This window comes from Cyprinus carpio, chromosome A13 (assembly GCF_018340385.1).
Source record: "Cyprinus carpio isolate SPL01 chromosome A13, ASM1834038v1, whole genome shotgun sequence".
Classification (NCBI taxonomy): Eukaryota; Metazoa; Chordata; class Actinopteri; order Cypriniformes; family Cyprinidae; genus Cyprinus; species Cyprinus carpio.
In genome coordinates this window covers 8087729-8098150 of record NC_056584.1, presented here as the reverse complement: position 1 = coordinate 8098150, position 10422 = coordinate 8087729, and the positions used below count along the sequence as shown (strand labels likewise).

The 10422-nt window shown below is 33.6% G+C and overlaps 1 protein-coding gene across 1 annotated transcript; it reads right to left on the bottom strand.

Moving 5' to 3' along the window:
- Positions 1–543: 543 nt before the first annotated feature.
- LOC122147193 (protein LBH-like) lies at positions 544–6664 on the bottom strand. The gene is made up of 4 exons (XM_042768574.1): positions 6415–6664; positions 2591–2675; positions 1812–2010; positions 544–1062 (listed from the first exon to the last, which is right to left on the bottom strand). The coding sequence occupies exons 2-4, from the start codon at positions 2672–2674 to the stop codon at positions 1010–1012; spliced, it is 336 nt and encodes a 111-aa protein (XP_042624508.1). The 5' UTR covers position 2675; positions 6415–6664; the 3' UTR covers positions 544–1009.
- Positions 6665–10422: the final 3758 nt, after the last annotated feature.

Sequence of the window (10422 nt, the reverse complement as noted above, 5' to 3'; positions counted from 1 at the left end):
GTTGTACGGTTCAAACGAGTTTTATAATACTCAAGGATAGGTGTCTGTTTAAATTCCTAACCCTAAGAAAGAAAATAGTAATAGTACACAGAAACGACTAATTATCTCACGACTCACAAGCCTAAGCCAGATGGTGTGGAGACAGAATGGGGTCTGCTCGCATAAAGTTTTCAGCCGCCGACCGTGTATTGAATAATTTTCACATGAATGCAATATTCACAGTGGTCAATGCAATCTTTTTAGACTATGTATTCACAGGCTTCTGTGATACTTCAAAGTGGAGCGCATAATAACAAATCAATAAATTTCTAACTATATTGGACATGGATATGCAAAGTGCCCAAAAACTATTTTGTATCACTTTGTGATCTTATACTTCTCACATATATTAAATTAATTTAATTGAATCAATATTTTACATCCATTTATTTAATAAGTAACCATGTATTAAGTGAACTAATAAAGTCAGCTGGTCAATAAAACTAAATAATAGAGCAATACTGGCTTTCTGACTGTACATTTCTTACTTGAGATCCAGGAACTGTGTTTTTATACATTTATTTTGAATAATATTGTGTTCATTCATATTTTTCAACTGATCATACAATTGGTTTTTGTCGTGTCATCCATATTCTACACATTTTCAGCATATTCTCAGACATAAATGTAGAGGATACTGTACACTGATGCAGCAGTTTTATAACCACAATTTCTGCATCAGGAAAAACAAGTAGGCCTGAAGCGAATTTAAGACTGTTAAAGCCACTTTTCACAAATAAAATACATCAAGAGTTTAATTTTAAAAAGTACCAAAGACTTTCAAATGTCTTTTTAAAGCTATGAATGTGTTATGAAGAGTGCTCAGATATAGCATTGTGATCTCTGTTCTTATTCACACCTGCCTGCCAGATTGGCTGCTTGTGTTGCTTGTCAGTTTTGAAGTGAGAAAATGTTGTGAGAACCAAGACTTGTGATAATGATAGACTTGTGACAACGTATTTATTAAATTTCAGTTATGCTCAGCTGCCCCTGATGTTTCCAGGCTGCTGCACATGACTTCATCTGAGGGGAGAAAATGCATGCAAGTCATTTACAAATGAACTTCTCTAAACTGAAACACGTACAAGCAGACTTCAGGAAGTGTATATTTATTTGTTCCTCTTTAGATCATTGCACACTGTAGTGTAGGTTAAAGGGTTAGTTCAACCAAAAATGAAAATTATGTCATTAATGACTCACCCTCATGTTGTTCCAAACCCGTAAGACCTCTGTTCATTTTCGGAATACTGTTTAAGATATTTTAGATTTAGTCCGAGAGCTTTCTGTCCCTCCATTGAAAATGTATGTACAGTATACTGTGCATGTCCAGAAAGGTAATAAAAACATCATCAAAGTAGTCCATGTGACATCAGAGGGTCAGTTAGAATTTTTTTGAAGCATCGAAAATACATTTTGGTTAAAAAATAACGACTTTATTCAGCATTGTCTTCTCTTCCGGGTCTGTTGTGAACGCGACTGCTGTGACTGTTGACGTACGACGCTGCTGACGTGTTTTCTGGCGCGCCCAATAACAAAGAAAACACGTCAGCAGCGTCGTACTGTACGTCAACTGTCACAGCAGTTGGAGCAAAATGGATTTTCGATGCTTCAATAAATTCTAACTGACCCTGATGTCACATGGACTGCTAATGAGAACGGGTTTGGAACGACATGAGGGTGAGTCATTAATGACATAATTTTGATTTTTGGCTGAACTAACCCTTTAATGTTAATATCAATAATGAGAGAACATTAATTATTCTCTTACACACCTGTACTCTGGCTGTGTGATATCTGGGTTTGTGAAGCGGACGTCGGTGTGTGTGTTTGGCCGGAAGGGTCTGTGCTTCTCAGGTCATCTGGGGGCCAACGTAACTCTCCGCTCTCCACCTCTCCCTCTGTGGGCTCCACTACGATGGACGGCAAGCGCTTGAACACCTTGGGATGGCGCTCCTGTGCGTCTGGAAAAATCTGAAAATAGATGATGATAGTTTTACCTGTAAGAGAGATGCTGAATGTTCCACTTACAGCAAGTTTATTGGCTTAAAGGAATAGTTCAGCCCAATACTGTAAATCTCTTATTACACTCAAAACACCATTTTGGTCCAAACCTGTATGACTTTCTTTTTTTCAGTGGAACACAAACTTAAGTTTCTGAAAAATAACTTGGCTGTTTTTTGATATAATGAAAGTGAAAGTGGACCAGGGCTGTCAAGCAACAAAGAGCTGACAAAACACCAAAAAAGTATCCATACACTAGCTTTGAATGATAGAGATTCAGCCAATTACATCTTGAATTCCAATCAATTATACACCCAAAGCAATTGCATGACATCGGAAGACTTGGAATATAGCAGAGTCATATAGACATATTTTATGTTTTTGTGTGAGTGTGTGTGTGTGCGTATATATGTGTGTTTTGAAGCTGATAGTTCTCATTCAATTTCATTATAAGAAAAAGATGTTTTTTGAAAATGTGAGAAAGTTCTATGGGCTTGAACGCCATGGGAGTGTGGTGGTGAAATGACCAATGAAAAGATTAGATACCAACCTGAAATGAAACGCCTTGCTCTCCAGTGTCACTCACAGTGAAGTCTTGCCGACTGTGTTCTGGGTTGTTCATTATATCTGTCATTCTAATAGGAAAACAAAACATAAATCAGGCCGAAATTCATCTAAACTACACAGGATTCTATTTTTTTTTATTTATATATATATATATATATATATATAATGTTTTATCATTTTTACTTCTGTACTATAAAAATAAAGGCCTGTTGATTAATGAAATGCAAAGTTTAAAGTATCTGTGGCAATTGAAAATGATATAGATACTTAAAAGAGAGCCTAAACTACAGTTTAAAAGTTTGGGGTTGTTAAAAATGTGTTTGAACTCTCTTATGCTCACCAAAACTGCACTTATTTGATCAGAAATACAATAAAGACATTAATATTGTGAAATATTATTACAATTTAAAACAACTTATTTCTACTTGAATGTATTTTAAATTGAATTTTATTTCTGTGAAGCAAAGCTGAATTTTTAGCATCCTTACTCCAGTCTTCAGTGTCACATGATTCTTCATCATTCTAATATGTCACTTTTAATAAATTTAATGCAACCTTGCAGAATGAAAGTAAAATCTTACTGACCCCACTACTTGAACGGTAGTGTATATATTGTTCGAAACTTTGTATCATAATGAGAACTTTCAGATCATAACACTAGCACACAAATACATAAGCTTGAGCAATACTTAAGGAATAGTTTGCCTCAATACTAACATTATGACGTCATTTCAATCCAGTCTAATTTTCTTCCATGAAACACAAAAGCTAATTTTTTTTTTGGATTATCATGATTAAAACATTAATGGTATTTGGCATCAAAAATTTAATTTCTGAATTAAGTGAGGGGAATATTATCAATGAATAACAAAGAATAATTTATAAAAACAATTACAATTTTTATCCAAATGACTCTTGTACTATAAATGTTTGCATGGCTTCAGACTATTTGTCATATGGGACTACTTTTATGGTGCTTTTTCGTCCTAGCTACAGTTTGGCAGTATAAATTACCCTCCACCTTTTTTTTAAATTGAAAACAGACACCCAGATATTCTACCAAACATCTAATTTTGGGTTTCACAGAAAAAGAAAAACGCAGGGTGGAAGCAGGTGAGTAAATAATCACACAATTATCATTATGCATAAACTATTCCTTTAACAAAAAAAGACACTTTGATCTAAATCCGTGCTCCAACAAGATAGGTTGCAGCATTTGCATGTTTGTTCAGTCCGTGATCCCTAAAAGAAATCCCTTCCTGTCTCCCTTTCAGACTGTCATGGTTTAAACAGCATGCACACAACCAAACAAGCCATCTAAACTTTGCTCCAGGCTGCAGTGTGACAGGGACAACACTGGTGTCTGCAGGTGGGTATACGAAGCATGGTAAAATATTGAAACGGGCTTGCATCATACTCATTCTGCTGGTGGTCTGAAGGACTCGACCCTGTGCAGTCTGTTGAACAGACAGAAGTCATAGTGGAATGCTGAAGGGTAATAAAACTGTGAACACATAAGCTGACACACTAGTGCACTCACGCTCACGCACACTCACAAATCCTGTTCAATTATTCAACAGTTAAAGGCTGGATAGTACAAAGACCTACAAAAAAAAATAAAAAAAATAATAGTAATAAAATTTCACGTTATTTTGACAATAAGACCCAAATTGATCAAATTGCTCTGGCTAATGGTAGTGCCCAGTGTTCTTATCATTAACAAAAAAAATTTTAATTAATTGAAATAAAGCTGAAATAAATACTAGGTGAAAAACTCCAAAGTTTAGAACTTAAATTTGAAATGTTGCAAACTAACTGAAATAAATTCAGCTGAAGGTAAAGTAATAAAATTACTAAAACTGAAATCAAATAAAATGAAATCTAAACAAAATTTTATAACAAGACAAAGTCTTAAAAATGACAAGACAAAATTAGAAACAAAATTACTAAAATTAAGATGAAAACTCAAAATATAAAAATAGAAATATTAATAAATATTACAATAGTAATACAAATTAAATACTAAATAATGCTAAAATAACACTGCCAAAGGCATGCTAAAATAACAAAGGCAGACATCATTTAGAGAAGTAATTTACTGTAGAGAAAAAGGGGAACCTGTTGCAGTGATGGGGAGTTCTGGGTGAACTGTCAAGATGCTCTTCCTGAAGTTTGTTATAGGCTATACAAATGAATTTTTAATAACTGTATTGTAAGTTTTTAGGTGAGAGGGAAAGTAAATGAAAAGGAGAAAGTGTGAAAGAGAATATTAAACAGATTTCTGTGGAGTGTTAGAAAACAAGGGAAGTGTTATTAGGAGCATTGTTTGTGTGGTATTTTTCAAAGAATGGTGAGGCTGTTGAATACAATGTGTTTTATGTCTATATCATGGTGTCATTAGAATAATGCTGACAGATCCTCTTACTTAGCGCTGTCCTTTAATTATGGCTTTGCTTAGGGCGGATATTGAGGCAGCTTAACTCATGGCCTTTAAAACAGACAAACATGCCATCTAGTATATTACAATGTTCCTTGATCAGTAGGAAGTTTTGAAAATCCTGAAAACCTCTTTTATCCTTCTTGACTGTAACCTGTCAAGAAAAATAATCATAAAATAGTTGCTCTCAGTGAGCTCACAAAAGGCCTAGACATGATTTGGCATGTATGGTGACGTCTGTGCTGGCAATCCGAAAATCATCTGGCAACCAGAGGCCTTTGGCACTGTGTTTAAATTATTTCAAAGTAATTTCTTGTAAATTTCACCCCTTGCTTATGGGCACTGATACAAGCACAAACACATTTGTGTGTGTACACAGATATACTCTAGACCTCATGCATCAACGTAAGTTAGACTAGACTTAACATACAACAGCCAAGTTTGGAGAATGTTGTGGGAATTATGACATCATATTTAGATTTTATGGTCATTCCATTTTTTTAAGCTAATTTAGCCATAACTAGTTTAGTGTTCAAGGTCATGAAATGAATTGTCATGGCACTTTTATTAATGAGTTTACCATACAAAACCACGCTGAAAGGGTTGACTATTTAAAATCGTCTTCTACTGACAATCCCCATCCTTGAAGAGTTCAAATCTTTGGATGACTGTCATTATGTCAGTTATTTATTTATTTAGTTATTTTTGTGAAATTGGACATCATTGTGATAATTCTAAGATGTTAGTTTGAGTGAGTTAGGATGCAACGGCGTTGATGCATAACCTGGGGGCACAACTTAAAGTCTTTTTGCTAAAACCTAAAATCTAACAAATATATATGATTATCAAACATTAGCTTTTATTTTCATAATCACTGTGCATATATGATAATACAACAAGGGAGAAACACAGGGCAGTGGACAGATCAAAAGAGTTTCATGAAGCAAATCAACAGGAAAAAGAATAAAGTTAAAGGATTTTAATGTGTTTGGTGAACATGTATAAGATATAGTTAAAAGTTAAGTCGTATTCATTGTTACATTAGTTATATTTTAATATATCTAAGGGAAACAAAAAGCTTCCTTATAGTGGAATGACTAATATGCAACTCCATCAAGGCAAATCTAAGACAATAACATACAAAATGCTAAAAAAAAAGAGACCAAATTTCATTTAGTCACAGATACATTGATCAATACAACAATATATATGCAATTTAAGAGATGAGGCTAATTATTTGCACTGCTACTACTTTGTATACATATATCCCATAATATGGCTTCCTTTTAATACTAGTCTTTGCTTTCTTTAAAGCGGTAACGGACCACTATATGTGTGTGTGTGTGTGTGTGTGTGTGTGTGTTACATACCTTTATTTCGCCCTCTCTCTTCTTGAAGCGGCAGGAATGTTACTTTATTGAGTATATCCTCCCGTTAAACTCACGCAGCTCCCGTTTCGCTCAGTCCGTCCAGTTCGAGCGCGCATCTGACCTGCAGCGGAAAGTTACTGTTGAATGCTGTCTGAGCGCCTGTGCTCATCCTGCCAACGTCATTCATTTACATGTTGAGAGCTGCATGCATGCAACATAAATCGCATAGCGATTGGTTATGAGAAGCACGCATCCACATCGTCATCACAGCTTGTTTGTTCATGTAATTTCGGGATCTCTGATTCCAGATGATGATTATTACACGTATTATTAAGTGTTTGGGTAAGTTTAGAGACCTGGATCGCCGAAGCTGATTATTAGAAGCGACAGGGTACAGAGAAAAGCTTAAACTTCCTAAGAAATATGCGTATACTTCATGTTGCCGGTTAAATGTATTATAGTAAAGCTGTAGCGTGCTTGAATGTTTATTAGAGTTTGTCTGGATGAACGCTGTTAAAAACTCCGCTTTCACGTTGTTGGTTATGGATCGCTGATGCCCTCTGCTGCTGAAAGAAATTATAAACCATCACTACAATTTTTCCGCACTGAGGTCTGTAGACCAGGGATGGGTAACTTCGGTCCTGGAGGGTCACTGTCCTGCAGAGTTTAGCTCAAACCCTAATCCCTGATCTAGGCATTATGTTTGTTTGCGCTATTTTTTCCTGGTCATTTATTTACCCTTTATTTGACCCTCAACGAGTTTTTGCTCATATTCCATGTGAATGGTGACTTTGTTCAGATTTGGTTCAGATCACTTTAAAGGAATAGTTTTGTTAGTTTTAGTGAAATTTGATGAAAATGCACTCAACCTCAGGCTATCCAATATGTACAGTATATGAGTTTGTATCTTAAGTGGAACAGATTTGGAGATCACTTGCTCACCAAAGGATCCTCTGCAGTGAATGGGTGCTGTCAGAATGAGAGTCCAAACAGCTGATAAAAACATCACAATAATTTATAAGTAAAGCTGTGTGTTTGCAATAAACAAATTCATCTCAAAACTTAAAACTGCTGTTTTCTCTATCCATAATATTGCTTTCTCCAATGTTGTCTCGTCTGAATCATTCTGATGGCACCCATTCACTGTAAAGGATCCATTGGTGAGCAAGTGATGTAATGCTGAATTTTGCATTTAATTTCTCCCTAGCCATTTGAAAAATGGAATCAAAAATCAAACCAAACTATGTGATTTACTGTATTATTGTATGTAATATTGCTGCTTTGACTGGACCACATTGTTTTACTGTGCTCATGCAAACTCCCTGTGTTGTTTTTAATATGCTGTTTGCACATGCACTTCGTTTTACTCAATAATCGCAAATTATTGTACTGAAATTGTAACAAATTACATATTTGATTCTGAAGTTGAAGAACTTTGAAGTGGTTTTTTTTTGTTGTTGTTGTTTCTTGCAATGCACTAGACTTGTGCCTGTATTCGGTGATGCGATATATCGCGGTAATGAATATGCACGGTATTGTTATCGTGGGCACTTCTAAATACCGTGAATAATTATATATTACAAATTATTCAGAATTTGGAATGCATTTTAAGAATATTTTTCCCATCAACTGCTCAAAATGCACAACACCTTATGCTGCTTGATAGAAGCATGCGCTCTGATGTAAACAAGCACGCATGAGAAGCACATGGGGGAACATGTGAGAGACACGCTGAATGAAAGCACATTCACTCTCTGACAGCAGATGGCGCTAAACTGCAGCCCTTACCCTGTAAACCCCATTAATAAAGTGCTACTTTCTAAAAACCATTTTAAAAATAATGTTAAATAGCCATTCAGATTTGTGGATTTGCTATGGTGTTCATCACACAAAATACTTTAATATTTAGATTTAATAGGCTATTTATTTTCAAACTTTTTTTTTTTTTAATCTGGACTACAACATGTCCTAGATATTGTTTGAAAGTGTTTTGATTCTTTATCATTTTTTTCACACTTTACATTAGGGCTTCTTTAGTTAACAAACTGCCAATGAAAAATTCTTCTGAACATTCATTAATCTTAGGTATTCCAATTTTTAATAACACATTGTTAAAACATGAAAGTTGCAACTGTGTTATTTAATGAGCTAACATGAACTAAGACTTGTATTTTTTAACAAAGATTAATACTTCTATAGCAAATGTAGCTATTGCTCATTTTTAGCTGTGCATTTATTCAATGAGAACTATGCGATGTCCGAACTGATTACACTATATTTTATGTATTGCACTATATTTTATGTAAAATAATTTTCTATTTTTAAACGGTCTTAAATTCTTTTAAAGTCAATTTTTAAGTTCTTAAATTGCTTGTTTTATTTTTGAGGTTGTTTTTCTTCATGATTTTTTTTACTTTCTTTTATGTAAAGCATTTTGAATTACCATTGTGTATTGTGCTAGAAATAAACTTGACTTGTGTTAATGCCATAATGTTATGCATTAACTAAGGTTAACTAATGATGTCTTATTGTAAAGTGAAACCTATGGTCTTTATAGTTCTTTTGCACTTTGATGTGTAAAACTTTTAACTTTATATATATTTTTTCTGTATTGCTTTATTGTATTTAAATGTTCAGTTATTTTTGTTATAAGAAAAAAGTTAGTTTAACCTGTATACTGTATTAGACCACGTTTTTTAGAACTTTTCAATACCGTTTTTAATCTCAACAACATGCTGTAAATATATATAAAATAAAAATAACCATATTGATGCCGGCATATCCCTACAATGCACTTATTATTCTTAGTCTTTTTAATCTCAACAACATGCTGTAAATATTTGTCAAAGATATATAATCAGATTTCCTTTATGCAATTAATTTAGTCCTTCAATATTACAAAATTGTTTTTCTAGTTTGTTTTTTAAATGCTGTATTTAGTGCACACTACATTTATTAAAATAAAATTATTGTAATATAATACAATAACAAAATCATTCAAATTTTTTTAAACAAGTGTGCTATCATTAAAATTAACTTATTTCTATCATATAAAATATCAAAATAAAACAAACAAAAAAAAAATAAAAAAACTAATATTTAATATAGGGTTTTTTTGTCCCCTGACTCAGAAATGTAAATCACTTACAGATTATTATAATAAAGAGAACACTCAGTACATATTTTAATTAAGACTAAGAAGCTGACTACATAACTACTGTAGCACAGACTAAATGCTGATGTAAATCCAATATCTGAGCAACCACAAGAATGCACACAGAATAAATTTAAGGGCATTGCCATTCCAGGAGAATATACTGTATCTCACTCCGTGGCAATGGATATAATGGACTTTTTTAAAGGGTCCAGCTTCCCTGCTCTTGATTCACAAAAACAACTGCTACATAAATATACACAATAAATTACTTAATAAATGAGCTTGTGGTGAAAATGATGGATTTCATTTAGTTTGTTAAAAAATGTAAACAATTAATTAATGTAAACGTGCAGACACAAAGTTACCCTTAAATAGTGATGATATTCCAATGAAAGTGCATGCAAGGGGTTCGTAAACAGGCACAGGATAACCATAAACAGAAATAAAGTTACAAAGTACTATAGCACAGACCACAAAAAAGTAACAGCAAATAAGTGTACCTACATAGATCTACTCTGTTTTACCTGCTTCACAAATTGTCACAACATTGAATTTGTTAATCGCTGGCAGACAATAGGCTACATGAAAAGAACAAAAATTTCAGTGCTCATTTCATTCCGTGTTTTTAAGTAAATTTACGTTAATGTTTTACTGAGTGAGAACCCACTCCAAACAATTCAGATTCATTTAAAATAACAGACTCTATTAAGAATAACAAATAACATTTTCTATCAGAATTTGCAGGTCATGTGGTCAAACTCTCAGTCTGCTCAAATGTTGTATTTATTTATTTATTTTGTTTATTTATTTATATTATTTTATGTTCACACAATAAATCAGAGACAAGTAGC